This window comes from Suncus etruscus, chromosome 9, assembly GCF_024139225.1.
Source record: "Suncus etruscus isolate mSunEtr1 chromosome 9, mSunEtr1.pri.cur, whole genome shotgun sequence".
Lineage (NCBI taxonomy): Eukaryota > Metazoa > Chordata > Mammalia > Eulipotyphla > Soricidae > Suncus > Suncus etruscus.
The window spans coordinates 27212567-27230290 of record NC_064856.1 but is presented as its reverse complement, the minus strand read 5'-3'; the positions used below and the strand labels follow the sequence as shown (position 1 = coordinate 27230290).

General features: G+C 54.0%; 1 protein-coding gene across 2 annotated transcripts in view; it reads right to left on the bottom strand.

Annotated features, from left to right (window-relative positions):
• Window positions 1-17388, bottom strand: part of SLC12A5 (solute carrier family 12 member 5) — a 46749-nt gene extending 29361 nt beyond the window's left edge. The window contains exons 1-2 of one of the 2 annotated variants that reach the window (XM_049779137.1): window positions 17241-17388; window positions 201-295 (exon numbers count right to left, since the gene is read on the bottom strand). In XM_049779137.1, coding sequence (XP_049635094.1) covers window positions 201-295; window positions 17241-17361 — 216 coding nt within the window. In that variant the 5' untranslated portion in view covers window positions 17362-17388. Of the gene's footprint in view, window positions 1-200; window positions 296-6474; window positions 6756-17240 lie in introns of those variants that run through there. The other variant, XM_049779138.1, reaches the window with a different exon arrangement.
• Window positions 17389-17724: the final 336 nt, after the last annotated feature.

Below are 17724 nucleotides of genomic sequence, written 5' to 3'. Positions count from 1 at the left end.
TTTCTGAGCACTTAGCCAGAAGTAACCCCAGAGCATCAAATGGGTGTGGCCCGAAAAAAAACAAAACAAAACAAAACAAAAAAAAGTCTCCAAGAAATAGGGAGAAATGGAGAGAAAAGCACCATTCCTGGACAGGAAGGAAGCAGCCAGTGAGTGGGGAGAACTGTGCAACTTGGTGCACCACACCCCACACAACCCACCTCAAACAGGGCCATGTTCTTGCCATCATACTCCTTCCCCTTCTCGGCATCCGTGCTGTTGATGAAGGGACTGCTCTCTTTTGGGTTGCCATCACCTGGAAAGGCAGAGGGGTCAGGGCTTTGGCATCACCTTCCAGAGTCACTCAGGGTGACCACTCAACTGTCCAAGCTTCAGTTTGCACACAGGGAAATGGTGCTAATGCCACCTTCCTTGCAAAATGGAGCTGGCAGCATTTTCAAGGGCCTAATGTTCTTTGCAAGTTTGGAATCTTTCCTTCCCTGCTCTGAATGGGAGGCTATGTCATTCACCAACTCTCTCCATTATACCTCTTTGAACAAAACTGGGTCCATCCTGATGTTTTAGGTAGAAGCAGGCTAACTCCTAGCAGGGGAGTGTGGGGCAAAGAACACTGTAGCCCAAGAATGTACCACCTCTTAGAAAAGTATCCCCCTTTGCTTAGTCTCTGTTCCTCACACACCTTCATGCTGCATACATTGACTAGGTAGAGCATGTGCCACAAAGGGCATGGGAGAGCATAAACACAGAACAGACAACCATGCCAGCCCCAGGGAACTCAAAGGCTGGGAAACCCCATTAGTAAGTGGGAATTTCTAGCCCAGAGTGCTAAGCTGTGATGAACAAGGGAACACGGGACGGCATTCTGCCCAGCCTGAGGTCACGGAAGGCTTCCCAGAGGAAGTGACGTGTCAGCTGAGAACTGAAGGATGAGTAAGAGCTAGACTTAGAGGGAGGCGGGAGAGTGTTCCAGGCAGAAAAGGCAGCAGAACAGCATGTGAGGTGGCCTGTTGGATTATTTGGTTCTACCCTTCAACCTAAGGTGTAATCTGGTGATTGGATAACTAGGTCCCCCCTCCTTGGTATTCCTTCTCCACCCTAGGATGTAGTCTGGTTCTTGCTAATAAAAACCTGGGTTTCAGGAAGGCAGGGGCTCATTCTTCAGTCTTCTTCCATCAAGCTGCTTTCCTTCTTAGGAGCAAAAGTTTTTTGTGGTGGGATTCCTGGCTTGAATGTTGGAATTCCTGAACCCGTTCTTGCACCCTGTCACTGTGGATTATTTCCTGCACTGACATTTGCTTCCAGATCTGCATCTCTCCAGGTCTAGTTTTGGAGCCTGAGGCATCTCTTACAGTGTCCCAGAGGTGCGAGCAAATAGAGCTGGTCCAAGGAGCTGAGAAAAGTCTGACCCGGTGAAGTCTGAGGAAGAGGGGGTGGGAAGGTACTAAAGGATGGGTGGTGGTGTGTGAAAAGATGAGCTGGCAAGCTCCTTGCTGACTGGGTCCCTAACAATTGGCAGGCCATGCCAGGGATCTGGGCCTTCATCCAGAGGACAGGGGAAGTCATTGAAGAGTTTCAGGCAAGGAGTGCTGTATAACAATTGCTATGGTCTTAGGAAGAACGCAGAAGCTTCTTGGAGACCTGCAATGGCCATAGGAAGAATGGCTGGTGATGACCCAGCTCAGATGGAAGCAGGACAATGGATTCAGAAGACTCAAAAACGCTTGGCAATGGTTCTATGCCATCTGTTTGAGAACAGAGAAGGAGGGATCTCAGCTAATGCCTGGGTTTCCTGCTTGAGTTCCTAGGTGGGGGGGAGGGAGGATGGTGCTTTTGAATCACTGGGGAAGGATGTAATTGAGAGGTGGAAGAGATGCTGGGTTGGGTGGAGGGAAAGGACACTCATGGAACTATTTCTAGAGGCCACTTGAATGTGCAGATCAGTCTGGGACACGAGAGATGGACAGGGCAGGAGAAGGAGACAGGAATAATGCTGGCAAGGGTAAGTTGCTAAGGCCTGATGGGTTGCAAGGAGAAAATCTCTTGAGCATTAAACAGATTTTTTTTAGACACGTTTCACACATGTGCCTTTGCATGCTTAAGATCTGGGTGTTGTCCTCAGCACTGCAAAGGGTAAAACTGAGGTTTTTGGGGAGAAATTCTTTCAGAGAGATCAAGAGGGTCCCGCTAAGCACATTCGTTGTCTCCAGAAATTTCCAGGGACAAAATTCAGTAGTAGAATCTAAATGTCTCTCTGGACTCAGGGAGACGCCCCATGACCAAATCCCACGAGAGGTGGGGGCCGTCCATATTCTGAGTTTCTTGTCCCCTCAGCTCCTGATATATTTCTCCTCATCTCTGTCTGCCCAGATCCTCCTGTCGATCTCTCTACCACTTAATTTGCTCAGCCCCCACCCATTTCCAGTGAATAATCTATGCGGAATCTAGTCACACCCTGATGCCAAGTTGTAGATTTGCTCAAGAAAAACTCATCACCTACCCAAATGCTGCCACCTCCACTGTCTCATCCAGCAAGTCATTAATTTCAGGGCCCCACAGAGACCACCCTGTGCTTTTCCTCTCACATCTATAAGCTCCTGGGGACTGCAGGCCTTACCTCCCAGGGGAAACCTGGGACATAATAGATGGGGGGGAATCTTGGTTTTGGGGCCACCTAGTTGTGTTCAGGGATCCTCTTGACTCTTGTGCTCAAGGATCACTCCCCATGGGGTTCAGGGGAGCATATATGAAGCCTCCCCAAATGCAATCTGCCCACTGCATTTTCTCTGTGTCCCACAGGGCTGGGGGGTATGAAAGTAAAGTCCTTCCTGACACTCCCTCCCATTCAAGGTCTCAGAATAGCAGACTGTGGCCAGAGCAGGAAAAATAGAAATTTCTCCTACTAAAAGTGAGTGACTGGATATTCCATGTTCTCATGACACAGGATGGGTGGGGGAGCAGCAAGATGACATTTCTTAATGGTTACAAAAAGGGTTGGACCCCAGCACCGCAGGTGTAATCCTAAAGGCACAGGAGCACTTTGGCACTGCACTCCAAATCCCTCGTGGTGAATTCAGGACCCTTCCAAATCGGGCCAGAAGTGTGGCCAGGATGGTCTCTGGTTCCCAGAGGCTGCTTGGAAGGACACAATAATATACATATTGGTTTGGGGGCCACACCTGGCGGTGCTCAGGGGTTACTCCTGGCAGGCTCAGGGGACCATATGAGATACCAGATCGAACCCGGGTCCGCCCCAGGTCGGCCTCATGCTGTCGTTCTACCACTGTGCTATCACTTCGGGCCCATTATATATATTTAATATATTAATAGACATAATTAATATATTTAATATATATTAAAGAAAAAGGGCTGGGGTCGAGACTCATGTTTTAGTCCCAGCTTCACTAAAGGGAGCCTCTGGGCAAGTCTTTTGAACTCTTCGCCCTCCTTTGCACAAAGGGGTCATCCTATCCTGTTGAGGTCTTCGTTGCAGGACTCTGTGCTGCTGTACCTGATGGTGCGCCAAGGCAGTCATCCCCACTACTAGGGTCGTTATTCAAATAGCGACGACTGGCCAAACTGTCCGGAAGCCCAAGAAGACTTTGGAGGTCCGTGGGCTTCAGAGCTGGCCGCTTTCCTGCAGGGTGGGCCCAGTGCGCCAGGACCACCCAGTCCAGAGGCCCTCCTGGTTGCCTTTCTTGCTCTGTGCTAAGCCCATCCTCATTCGGCAGAACCGGGGCCAGGGGACGTGCAGGACCGGAACGGGGGCGTCCTAGCCCCAGACCCCGCAACCAGGCAGCCCCGCGCCTGTCTCCATGGCGACGGAGCCGGCCCAGAGCGCAGCGCGGAGCAGGCCACGAGCCCGCAGCCGCTTATGTAACGCGACGCGCAACGCGAAGCAGACTCGGGCAGATCCCCGGCGAAGAGGAGGGCAGGGGAAGGGGCGGCTCAGGGGGCCGGACTGCCTGTCCACCTGCCTGGGACGTCCGGCTCCGGGCCAGTGGACTGCCGTCCCCTCCCGGGAGCACGGCGGAAGGCGAGGGAGGGGACATCTTCCGGGGTGCAGAGGAGACGGGGTGGGGGGGCTCGTCCTGATTCCCCAGAGCCCGGCGTCTCCCCACTCGGGGAGCGCAGAGCAGAGAGCGCGGGGGTTGAGGGGGACGGGCGAGAGGGCAGGGCCAAACTGAGGCCGAGCCCTCAGGCCCCATGGGAGCGCTCAGCCCGAATCGGCTTTCAATTAAGCTGCGGCGGCCAGAGCTACCCGGGAAGAAACAGGAGACGGCGGAGAAGGCGCCTCCCCCAGGGCCTAGGGAATCCCCGAGCCAGGTTTAGGGGTGGGAGCAGACCCCAAGGGGAAAGATGACCTGGGGCCCAGAAACAGGCTCTTCTTTAGCCCCAAGGAGATCTCTTGATTGGGGGGGGGGGCGTGGGGGTTGTATAGTCCAACCCCCCCCCACACACACACACATTAACAAGAACCCAGAATCACAGCCCATCCAAGGGTTCCTGGTCCCATAGGCCTGTTCTTTTAGCTCACTAGGTCAATAGAGACCCCAAATACCACCCCAGGGGCCACTGGAGCTTTACTATCTGGGATCCAAAATGCCTGACCCAGGGCCTGGTCACTCCAGTTGTGAGTACTCGAGCCAAGGAGAGGGGGCAAGGGCACACACGTCCTCTCTGGAACTGAAGACTTGTGGGCATGGATAATGCTGGAGGGGGCTCCTAGCTCCATTCCAAAACCTCTCATGGCTCTTCTCCAGGCATCCGGAGAACCCAGGCAAATTCAGAGGCACAAGAAGTACCATTTTCACGGTAGAGAAAGTAGGGGCTAGGGGATTCTTGTGTGCAGTGGTGGCAGTAGTGGGGAGCAGGGATTTTTTTTTTCTCCAGCTCAGCACCTGTCTTCAGAGGAAAATGACCCTTTTTCTTACCCTGGGTTCTGTAGGACTGCTTGGCACTGCCGAAGATTCCACTTTGGGAAAGAATTTAAGAAAAAAAAAAAATCCTGAAGCCTGGGGGAGGGAGCTGCAGAATAAGGCACCCCAAGGTCTGGGGGTGGAATGGATGAGCTGCCAGCCAACAGTTATGACCCGTGTTACCCCACCACCTCCCAGTCCCAGAGAAGAGGGGACTCTGAGACAAAGAATCAGGACCCTGGTGCCCAGCCTTCCTAAGCGGTCACTTGACCCTGACTTGAATCCAAGATCTGAAGGACTTGAAGTCAAGGCGTCCACACCCTGCAAGATCCTGCTTGATCAGTCCTTAGGGGTCCTTTGGGCAAGGCTCCCAAGTCGCCCCCCTCCCCACCACCAGCCCCAGGTCAGCAAAAGTCTCGGCCCAGAGGGTCAAGCAATGCCCAGGAGAGCGTTTGGAGGTGCTGAGCGCAGACAGCCGGAGCGGGAGGCGCTAGTGCGCAAGGGACTCAGCGCAGCTGGAGGGTGGGGGGTGGGGGCGGCTGACAGCAGTGATGGATGGCTGAGACCGCTGGGGGGCGGCGGGGGGCCAGGGAGCCGCCGGAGGGGGTGGCTGGCCCCAAGACCTCTGAAGCAGAGGGAACCGCGGAGGAGGGCGAAGTGGGATTGCAGAACACCCAAAGGCTTGCTCCGAGCTCACGAGTCTCTGCACCCACCGCAGCGCGTCCGCAGTGTCCGCGGCGCGGCGCTGAGAAAATTCAGACGCCGGGACCCCGTTCCCGAGGCCTCCCTGGGGAAGCGAACTGGGCAGACCAGAAGGACTCGGCTCTCTCGGTCCCAGCTGGGCAACCTCACGGCCACCCGGCGGTGCCCAAAGGAAAGGGTGGACAGGGAAGGCAGAAAGGGGGACAAGAGTGGGAAGGCGGAGAATCCGCAAAGTAGAGCTGAAATATTTCCCGGAGGAGGTGCGCTATGGTCTGAGGTTGGACCTCGGGGCAGCTGGGGGTGGGGAGGAGGGGGCCCGGATTGCACCAAGTTGCCCCTTAAGGAGATACACGGGGGCTGTCAGAGGGCTCCAGGCTCCCCATGGGCACCTGCCCCCACCTTTTCGTTGGAAGCCTCAGAGCTAGGGACTGCAGCAGTCTGCCCCCCATCCAGGGTCCACGCCAGGATGCAGGGTCCCTTCTGGGGAGGTGGGGGAGGGCCCTCCTGCTGCCTGTTGGGCTCCAAGTCGACCCCTTCCCACCACCACCTACCTCCCCGGCTCGGCTAAGGCTAAGGCACGTCTGCCCCGGGCACCCTGGGCACCCCCCGGGCACTGGCCACTTGGGGAGCCCCCCAGCCCTGCCCTCGGGCGCGGCGCGTTTCAGCACCTCGGACAGCGTCTGCCTGGCGCATTCCAATGGAGCCAAGTCCAGGCCGCGGCGGGGTCCCCCACCCCGATGCGCCCCAGCCTCTCTTCCTCCTCCTCCTCCTCCTCCTCCTCTTCCTCCTCCTCCTCCCGAGGAGGCGGCCCCCCGCTCTGCCCCCGCACCTCGCCGCCCCCGGACCGGCCGCTTACCGGGGTTGGCTCCCCCGTCGCCGTCCTCGCAGTCCGTCAGGTTGTTCAGCATGGTGACGGCGCCGGTGGTACCCGGGCCCGGGGATGGCTGCGCCCCTCGACCCGCCTTCGCCGCTCGCTCTTGCTCGCTCGCTCGCTCGCTCGCTCTCTGCTCCACCGAGGCAGGCGCTGCAGTGCCCGCCCGGCGCACACACACAACCACACACACACTCACACACGGACACACGCTCACACCCGCGCGCGCCCCCTCGCAGCCGCGGCGCTGCTCACCTCATCCCGTATGCAGGAGGCGTGAGCCACTGGCGGGGTTTTGGGGGGGAGAGCGCGGGAGGGAGGAAGGGAGGAAGAAGAGGGGACGGGCGGAGCGCGCGCCTGGGGGCCCCCTCCCCGGAGCGGCGACACTGGGAGGGGGCTCGAAGGCGTGCCGCGGTGGGGTGGAAGGCAGGAAGGAAGGGTGCTGTGGGTATCGGGGGGCCTCGGCTTCCCGGGAGCAGACGCAGCTCCGCCCGCCGTCCCCCCCCCCCATTCCCGGGCGCAGGCGGGGCCGGCACGTGGGCAGGTGCCATCCCGCGCCCTAAAAATAACGGCAGGGAACTAGGTCGCGGCCGCGGGGAGGCGGCCCCGCAGCGGCTGCCTCGCTGGGGGATCTGGGCTGACCCCCCTGGGGGAGGCAACTAGGGGGGGACTGAGAGGGCGGGGTGGGGTGTCGTGGAATAGAGGTCCCTGGGGAACCTGTGCAAAGCTGGGAGATGAAGATCGGCCTCTGAAGAGGGGCTAAAGGAAGGAGACCGAGACCCCCATCTCCGGCCGCTTCCAGAGGTGGGACGCCCGCAGAGGCTGAGCTTTGGGAGGAGGCGCTGGGTTGCCCCCTGGCGCGGTTCAGGGTCACTGGGCTGAACTGTCTGGCTAGTCCCGGGCGGGAAGGGGAGGAGCGCACCGAAGGCTGCGGATCTCGGATCTCGCGCTCTGGCCCGCAGGAGTCCCGTCGGAGCCCACAGCGGGAGACCTACAGGCTGCCATTGCGGAGTGAGCCTCAAGAAATAGGCGGCTGGACCCTGAGAGATGGGAGCGGAGGCCCCACCGGCCGAGCTTGGTGCAGCCTCAGGGGAGGGCAGACTGAGGGGACCGAGTGGGGGAGAAAGAGTGCTGCTGGATGTCAGTTTGGGGCCACACCCGCAGTGCTAAGGGGTTTACTCCTGGCTCTTTTGCTCAGGAATCACTTCTGGAAGTGCTTGGGGGGCCATATGAGATGCTGGAGATTGAACCCGGGTCAGTCCTGTGCTAGGCAAGTGCCCTTTCCGCAGTGCTATCGCTCCGCCCCCAGCCCCCAACCTGACCGTCAGCTTGGATCCAGATTTCCTGCTGGGGGGTGAGGGGTTGTCTAATCCCCTAATCCCGGATTGCTTTCTGAGGATTCCAGTGCTGAAATGTTTTCTGTGTTCCTCCCCTCCCCAATAACAGTCCTTTGGAAGGTTCTGGAATCCCCTCAGCACCCCAAGAATACAAACTCCAGCCCATAGTGGAGACATCCCAGGACCCAGCTTCCAAAGACTGGAGCCTCTGAGTTTCTAGATGATGGATATACACGTAGAGAGGCACAGATGAGGGGGGTGATAGCACACTCACTTAGCTTCCAGCACCACCCTCCTAAATTCCAGGAGATTTCCAGAGCTGGAGACACTCAGATCAATCATCTTTATTTGGGGGATACATGGAGTGGTACTTAAGAGGCCACACCTGGCACTGTGCTCAGGGGTACTGCATGGGACCCACATGCAGTGCTGGAACTCAAACCAGGCTCACAGCCATATACGAGGCAAGTGCCTGAACCAGTGTAATAGCTTTGTGGCCAATTTAGTATTCATTTTTCTTTTGTATTTGGACTGGCGTTACTCCTAGCTCAGTAATGCTCAGACATTACTCCTAGCTCTATATTCAAAAATGACTCCTGATAGTGTTTTCGGGATCATATGGGATGTCAGGGTTCAAACCCTGCTCAACTTTGCAAGACAAATGCCATAACCACACTCTCCTATAGCCCCAGCCCAAGTTAAAAAAAATTTTTTTTTGGTTTTGGTTTTTTGGCCACACCTGGCAGTGCTCAGGTGTTACTCCTGACTTTGTGCTAAGAAATCACTTGTAACAGGCTCAAAGGGCCATATGGGATCAAACCCAGGTTGGCTGTGTGCAAGGCAAATGCCTTACCCTCTGTGCTATTGCTCTGGTCCAAGACTGATTTTTCAATCGCCCTGTATCCAAGAGCATCCTAGCCAAACTGATCTACAGTAATGTCTGATTCTTTCTGAGAGGAGCAGCACTGAGTAAAAGATGAGCTTTCTTTTAATGTCCCAATGCTCAAACTTCTGAAGTTTCGAGACTGGAGTGGGCTCTAAGTCTGTAGCTGCAGATGGCTTTAGTGGACAGACCTCAAGGACCCTAAGGAGCTGGGATAGAGCTCAGTGATGGAGCTTTTACCTCGAAGGTAGGAGGCCCTGGGATCTCTTCCTTATACCATGAAATAAAGAAAGGGTAAAGGGGCCGGAGAGATAGCATGGAGGTAAGGCGTTTGCCTTTCATGCAGAAGGTCATCGGTTCGAATCCCGGCGTCCCATATGGTCCCCCGTGCCTGCCAGGAGCAATTTCTGAGCATGGAGCCAGGAGTAACCCCTGAGCACTGCCGGGTGTGACCCAAAAACCACAAAAAAAAAAAAAAAAAAAAAAAAAAAAAGAAAGGGTAAAGTAAGGGGAGCTGATTCAAATGACTAGAATGCATATCTGGCATGAACTGGGCCCCAGGTTTAATCCCTGGCACCATGTGGCCTCCTAAACACAACAGGCATATGCCTGATAAACCCCAAAAAACTGGGGTATGCTCCCCTTTGAAAGGGATCCTAATATGTATTCATATGGGTAGAGACCCATGTACAGAATATCTGCATAACCAAAAGCAGGGACCATTGCTCTAACTGGGTTAAGCTTCACTCAGTGATTTAGACTGGGTGAAGCACAGAGTCTGGTAGCTGAGTGAAGAAGTCTCTACAAGATCCACCACTATGGCATCACTGCCACCACAGGGAAATGAGGAGGGGCGCAGGAGGCTGGAGGGCACTGTAGAGTAGAGAGAGAGGGGTTTTGTTGTTACTTTTGGAGCTTTGTTTTTAGTTATTGTTTTGGGGGTCATACTCAACAATATTTAGGGCTTACTCCTGGCTCTGTTTTAGAATCACTCCTGGCTGGCTGCATGGGATCGAACCTGGGTCAGCCACATGCAAGGCAATGACTTATTGTACTATTGCTCTCCCCTATTGTTGAGCTAGCTCTTAAGATATGAGTGAGAAGTGTCTTTTGGCTCTCACTAAGAAAAAATTACAGAAAGGAGGAGAAAGAGATGAATATAGATTGTGGTATGTTCGATGCAGAACAAGAGGGAGGCCAGTGCTGGACAATGTCAAAGTGCTGGATTTGTGCAAATACCACCTGAGACAGCTCCATACTTTGTGCCACAGCGTGGAAAGATAGGAAGAAGTGAGGACACACGGTATACTTAAAAAGAACCCTGGAGACTGTAAGAAACAATAGATTTCAGTAATCCCCAGGGTGGGAAGGATTTCCCTCCTGGTGCTTTGTGGGCTAGAGTTCACAATCCGGGATGGAGGCCTGTATTCCAGCACTGAGCTGGCAAACGTGGAACACCATACTCTAGAAGTGGCCCTCCAGACCCCAATGAAGGGACTGTCACTGCATTCAGGGAATGTAAGAGCACTCAGGGACGGTTCACTGACACAGGAAATGTAAGTGCACTCAGGGACTGTGCATGCACTCATAGATTGTAACTGCTCTCAAGAACTGTCCCCCATTCAGGATCTGTACTTGAACTCAGGGACTCTCCACATACCTAGTATGGTATTCACAGAGACTGTAATGACATCAGGGGCTTTCCTCAAACTCAGGGAGTGTATATGCACTCAGCAACTGTCCCTGTACTCAGAGCTGTACCTGCACTCTGAGACTGTAATTAAATCAGGGACTGTAACTCACTCAGGGACTATACCCACACTCAGGGGCTGAACCTGGAATCAGGAACTGTCCCTGCACTCAAGGACTGTACTTGCACTTGCACTGTACCTGCACTCAAGAACTGTAGCTACAGGGCCAGAGCAGTGGCGCAAGCGGTAAAGTGTCTGCTTTGCCCTTGCTAGCCTAGGATGGACTGAGGTTTGATCCCCCGGCATTCCATATGGTCCTCCAGGCCAGGAGTGATTTTTGAGCACATGGCCAAGAGTAACCCCTGAGCGTCACCAGGTGTGGCCCCAAAACCAAAAAAAAAAAAAAAGAAAAAAAGAACTGTAGGTACACTCAGGGGCTGTACCCATATGTAGACACAGGAACTATACTTTTTTTTTTTTTTTTTTGGTTTCTGGGCCACACCCGGCGGTGCTCAGGGGTTACTCCTGGCTGTCTGCTCAGAAATAGCTCCTGGCAGGCACGGGGGACCATATGGGACACCGGGATTCGAACCAACCACCTTTGGTCATGGATCAGCTGCTTGCAAGGCAAACACCGCTGTGCTATCTCTCAGGGCCCAGGAACTATACTTGCACTTAGAGATTGTACCTGTACTCAGAGACTGTACCTACACTCAGGGGCTGTATCTGTTGTTCAGGGAATGTACCTGCTCTCTCAGACTGTACCTGCACTTGGGGGCTATAATTTACTCCAGAACTGTCCTGTATTCTTATTTTGTTCTGAAATCTGCATCTTTGGATTGTACCTGCACTCAGGCTGTATTCACAATCTGGGACTGTATCTGTGTTTAAGAACTGTATCTGCGGGCTGGAAAGATAGCACAATAGTAGGGTGTTTGCCTTGCTAGCAGCCAATCTAGGACAGACAGTGGTTTGATTCCTGGCATCCCATATGGTCCCCCAAGCCTGCGATTTCTGTGTGCAGAGCCAGGAGTAACCCCTGAGCACTGCCAGGTATGCCCAAAAAACCAAAACAAAAAAAAACAAAACAAAACAAAAAACAAACAAAAAAACTGTACCTGCACTAATGGACTGTACCTGAACCTTCAGACTTATCTTCACTGAGGGCTGTGCCTATACTTAGGCTGTGCCTATACTTATCTGGTTTTGACCCTCTTTTAGGAATCTATAACCAATTTAGTTTTCTTGAAGTAGAAGGGTCTCTTCCCTTCCCCTCCCTCCAGTATCCTTGACCTTCAGACTCACAGGTTTGAGAAAAGGGGGACTCCTGGTCTTATCCCCAAATGTAGAGCAGTATGGGAATAATAGAGCCCTGTGTGGGCCTTGTCTCTCCAGACTCTCAGAAGCAAGGATGGGAGACTCCTCTTCTTCTTTCATTGCTTGGTCATTTATCTCGAACTAATATCTAGAAACATTCCTGAAAGAATCAGATCAGGGGACCCTCCCCCGCATTTTTGCTTGACTCCATCATCTCTTAAAGAGATTATCCCTGCTCTGGCCTCAGATTTAGCCTTGTGAGGCTCTGAGAAAACCCACTGCAGGTGCCCCCTCCCCAGCATTGCAGTTGTGTCCCCCAAAGAAACCACTTAGAAGGCAATCCTCAGCTCTCAGCCCAGGACCATAGCTGCTCACTTGGTCCCCAACCTTACCCAGCACCCCAAAGACCATGAGCAAAGAATTCCTCTCACTCCTGCCACATGGAAGACAGCCTTGGATGGGGCCCTTGCTCTAAATTCAGGTCTCCACTTATTCCATCCGTTCTGTCTTCTGCTTCTCAGAGAGCACAAAGTTCAAAGAAGCTGCCTTCAAGGTACTGAGATTTGAGAACTGCAAACCTTAGAAATTATTCCCTCCACTTCTCATGCCTGTGAAAATGAGTTTGGAAATGAAAAAAGATACTTTCATTTTGGTAGGGGGACCACCGGTTGTGCTCAGGAATCACTCCTTGCACTGTTCATGGGATCATATGTAGTGACAGAGAGTAAACCAGGGTCGACTACATAGAACCACTGACCTTAACCACTGACCTGTCTCTCTAGCCCAAATGAGAACTTTATTTCTTACAAGATGAACTTGTATCAGGTTTGGGACAGGACTCAGCTTCCCAACCTCCAGGTCCAGCTCTGTGCCCTAATATGGGGCCATTTGGTAGAAGCTGGCACTCCTGGGAGGACAGAGAGCAGAGGATCTCTCCTAGGAGAGGTTTCATCTTTCCCCTTCATCACCATAGCTTCATCCTCAATCCCTCAGTTTCCCCAGTGCTGGTCTCATGGGGCTAGGACACACCCTGCTCTCCCTATCCTGAGGCCCCAACCTCCAGACCCTCAGCCTTATGGGAACCTGCCAGTCCCGCACCCAGCACACTCCACACAGGGCTTACTGCAGATCACGTCAACCACCACCGTCTCCGTGGCAACCGAGGGCTTAATTAACAGGCTGCAGCCCTGTCACCATGACAGTGGCACCCCAACAGCCCCCTGTTCCCCTGCAGCTTCAGCCCAACTTCCCTCTTTCTCAATCTGGACCCTTCTCACTGAATCTGCCCCCACCCCCTCCCCACCTGGAGCCCTAGGCCTGCAAGATCGCTCTGGTTCATTGAGAAGAGGGGAGATGAGGATGAGAGAGAGCAGGCAGCCATCACCATGGCAACCACAGCCCCGTTCATAACCAGTTTGTTACCATGGAGATTCCCAGGGCGCACCTTGGCCAGAGGTACTGGCCAGTGAAGGGTGTGAAAGCCCAGGACTGCTCTTTCCATCTGACAGAAAGGTAGACTGGGCATGGGATCAGGCCACTCTTCTAAAACTCCTATGGAACACTTCCAGCCCAACTCCTGTCATCTACAGATGAGGAAACTAAAGCCCAGAGAAAGGATACACTGCCCATGAACCTACACCAATGGGGTTGAGTTAGAGGTAGATACACTAGATAGATATTTCTCAATGGAGGCTTCAAGGCAACTGAGGACCACCAGGATATTCTCAGGGGGGTACACAGGACTCCCAAGTGAGACTAAAGGGCCAGTCAGTAGGAAAGGGTAGCGATGGGGGAGGCAGGGAGGCAGAGAGATAGGATGGCAAGTTAGGCATCTGCCTTGCATACAAGAGACCCATGTTCTATCCCTAGCACCACATATCATCCCCATCATCCCCATCAGGAATGATCTCAGAGATCAGGAGTAACACAGGCCACTCTTTCTTAGAGCCCCAATGTTGAATAGCTCCCCTCATTCCAAGGAAATGTGTCTCTACTATTATCTTTTTTTTTTTTTTTTTTGGTTTTTGGTTTTTGGTTTTTGGGTTACACCCGGCAGCGCTCAGATGTTCTCCTGACTCTATGCTCAGAAATCGCTCTTGGCAGGCTCGGGGACCATATGGGATGCCGGGATTCGAACCACCATCCTTCTGCATGCAAAGCAAATGCTTTACCTCCATGCTATCTCTCCGGCCCCCCTACTGTTATCTTAACTCGGGCCAGGCTCCTTCTAGGCTCCTAACATCCTCCAGGAGAAACCAAGGCACACCAGGCATGGTGAAGAAATGAGGAGGTAATTTAGTACTGTCACAGCTACTCTCAGGTCCACTTCTGCCTAGCCAGGTCATACTCCCTCTTCCCATGGTACAGAAGAGGAAAGTGAGGACTAATGGCAGATTCCAGGTACCACCTCTGACTTCTGCTTTCATCTGCCATTCATTCATGTTTCATCCTGGCAGCAGAAAGCATCTCCTGGGCTAAAGCAGGTAGGATGCTTGCCTTGCATGACCCAAGTTCAATCTTCTGCATCCCCAATAGTCACCTAAACACCACCAGGAGTAATTCGCAAGGAGAGTTAAGGGTAGTCCTTGAGCACCATTGAGTGTGACCAAAAAAAAAAAAAATAAAATAAAATAAAAAAGAAGAAATGAAAAGAAAAGAAAGTGCCTCCCTGGGTCCTGAACAGGAGACAATGCTAGCAAGTGAGGAGCTATAAACCCTTTCCTGGCCAACTTGCTTGCCCCTCACATACTGCCAACTCTCTTTGTAGGCCTGGGTTAAGACTAGAGCTTCATTGAGCCTCTCAGGCCAGAGGGTTGGCACAGGGACAGCTGTGAGAAAGATACTACCAGATGTTGGATCCCTGAGGGAGCTCATCTACCTCCCTATACAGTGACCTGCCCAAGAGCAAGAACGAATCTATTTCAGGACATAAACAGAATGTGCCCCCAAATCTCAGAGGTTGAGACTTCTGCACTCTCACACACATAAAGACCCCCTGTATGGAGAGACAGAAAGGCAGGTTCCATATACCATCCACACACCACAGTCAATGACACACAGCAGCTCTGACTCATGGACAGCCCTGCAGGCCACCAAAGCTGGTGTGGGAGGTGCCTCCCTCAAGTCACACACACACACACACACACACACACACACACACACACAGAGCTCTGCCCCCTGGCATTCCAGATTCACATCCGGTTTGCACGCACACTTGAACACCCGAACTGGAGGCAGGATTTTTACTTCAACATGGGAATGGGGAGACCAAAATACAATTTGGGACAAGAAAGAGAAGCAGTTAATTCTCAGACTGAGAGATGGCGAGTGAGAGGAGAAAGGTGCACGGGTGGAGAAACTTGGGGTTTAAGACCCCATTGGTTTCGGAGCATTTCGGAGCAATCAGCACCTCCAATGGCTCAGATTTTGGGTTTCAGGACACAAAAAGAAAAGGATTCAGTCCCTGCTGTCAAAATGCAGGCAATGCAGCATTAAGAAACTAGTGTCACCCCAGGGACAGGTGCTCTGGTGCTGCAGTGGGTGAGCAAAAAAAAAGGATGAATGTTTCAGCTACAGAAGAAGGAAGGTGAAAACAGAAGAGGTGAAAGATCACTAACTGAGTGAGAAGGCAGTTTCCCTGGCTGATGGAGAAGGGGAGATAGACAGGTAGACCAGGAGCAGATTCAGCTGGGTAGTGAATGACTGGCTACAGGGCTTCAGGGCTTTGGTGTGGAAGGTGATGAGGTCTAGAGGCAGATTGGCCAGTGGTGTGGCTGTGGTTACATGAGAGAGAGGATGACTTGAACCAGTCAGGAGAAATGCTGGTGGTGGAGGGAGTAAAACGTGGACCAGTAAAATCTGATGGAGAAGAAAAGGAGGCTATGAGGGATCGGAGAGATATCACAGAGAATTGGGCACTTGCCTCGCAAAAAGCCAACTTGGATTCAATCCCTGATATGCATATAATACCCCAGGTCAACAGAAAGAATCCCTGAGCAGAGTCAGGAGGTAAGCCCCGAGCACTGCCAGGTGTGGCCCAAAATGAAGAAAAAAGAAAGACAGAAAAAAGGATGCATTGAGAAAGACACTTGAAAGTCTGACATTTCAGTCTGGCAAGATGATCAGAATATTCACCCCATGAGAAAAGGGTCAAGAGATGACAATGAACAGTGGAAGGACCTGAGCAATGACTGGCTGCCACTGGAAGGAGTAGCAAAACTGAATCCCTTCAAAAATCTAGATTTCCATTTGGTCAGGAGGTTTGCCAAGAAATGAAAGTGGGGGGAGGGCGAGCCCACCCTGCAGAACCTCTTCTTAGGGTTTTGTGCTTGTATTTTTTTGGTTTGTGTGTGGGGTTTCTTTTTTTTTGAATGGGGGGGGGGGTGTTTCAGGATGAGCTCACCTGCAGCTCAGCAGCGGCCCCTGGCGGTGCAGAAAGGCTTTCCCGCCTCACCGGCTGGGACCACCGCAAGACAATTTAGGTTCCCGCCCAGCCACGGGGGGGGGGGGGGGCCAGCCAAGGAGAAGACCAGGGAGGAGACCCCAGAGTCGTGCCCCTTCAGGAGGATCTGACTGTATGTGCATCCAGGATATCACTTACTCACTGAAGGTTCCCAAGATCTTTTCCCCCATCCCTCTCTCCCCTCCCCTGCGTATAACTTGCATTACAAGACCCAGCAGTGGACCCTCAAGGAAGACAACCCAGACTCTGCGGTGCTGGCTCCACCAGCCCAGCTTAGGCTGGAGCTAAGGTGCGGGGGGGGGGGGGGGCTTTCCCCAAGGGTGAGGACTGGAGTTCTCATCGAATCCTCCCAGAATCGAGCTACCCAGGTTCCAAATTTCGTTTTTTCTCCTGTCTCCTGCCAGGAATAACGGAACTCTGTCGAAGATTAGGTGATGGACGAGCTGGATTGTTTTTCCTCCACCTTTATCTTACCTAACACATAAATCCCCATCATTCCCAATTCCTTCCTCTACCATCCTGCCCTTTTTTTGTTCCCCCAAACCGCTCTAGTCCTGGCTCTTTGCAAAGGCTCTGGGCCCACTCCTCACCCTTTCCGCTGCCCACCATGACCCCCGCCCTTTTAGAGCCCTCTGCTGCGGCAGCCCCCCCACCCCTAGAGCTGTCATCCCAAGACCCGCCCCCTCGCCTCTGACTCCGCCCATTTGTCATGTAGCCCCGCCCACTTCCGTGTGGCCACGCCCCACGTCAGCTCTGGCCCCTCCCTTCACAATGTTTCCCCCCCAGCCAGCCTTCCACTCTCCAACAGACCCTGGGCCTCAGTTTCTCTTTCTTACTGGCCCTCCATGGGTACCGCACCCCCACCCCAGCCCTAATTACCTTCCTCCACCTCCTCCTCCTCTTCTAGGAGAAGCCCCGCCCACCACCGCCCCGCCCCCGTGAGCCACGCCCATGCTTGCCAGGCCCCGCCCACGCGAGGACCCTCTCGTCGCGGCAGGCCCCGCCCACAGCGGCGGCAGGCCCCGCCCTCGGCTGCCAGCCCCGCCCACTGCGGCCTCTACCTTTGGCGTCTTCCCCGGCCAGGTGGCGGAGGTCCGCCGCCGAATGCCGGTGGGCCTTTGGGTCGGGGGTCTCCACAGGCCCCGCGCGGGGCAGCGAGGTGACGGTGAACCTGCGGCTCATGGTGCCGAAAGGGAGCCGGACGGACGGCCGCGGCACCGCCGGTCGCACAAGTGGCCGCAGCCCGACTCCAAGAGGCTGAAAGAGCGGGTTCCCCCTCGCCTCGCCCGCCGCCCCCCGCTGGACGCGCCGCCTCGCGCGCAGGGTCCTAGTGCCCGCTGGGCTGCACATCTGCATCGGGCCCCTTTGCTGGGCTCTCCAGCCCACCCAGAGCCCCCTGAGGATGAGCCCACCCGCCCCTGGATGTTCTCCCCGCACCGTTAAGTCCCAGGGGGTGACTCTTGGAGCCCAGACCCACTTCTGATGGGGTCTCCAGAATCTCTTGGACCCGTTGATTCGTTCACTGCTTCTTTCAGCACATCTGCA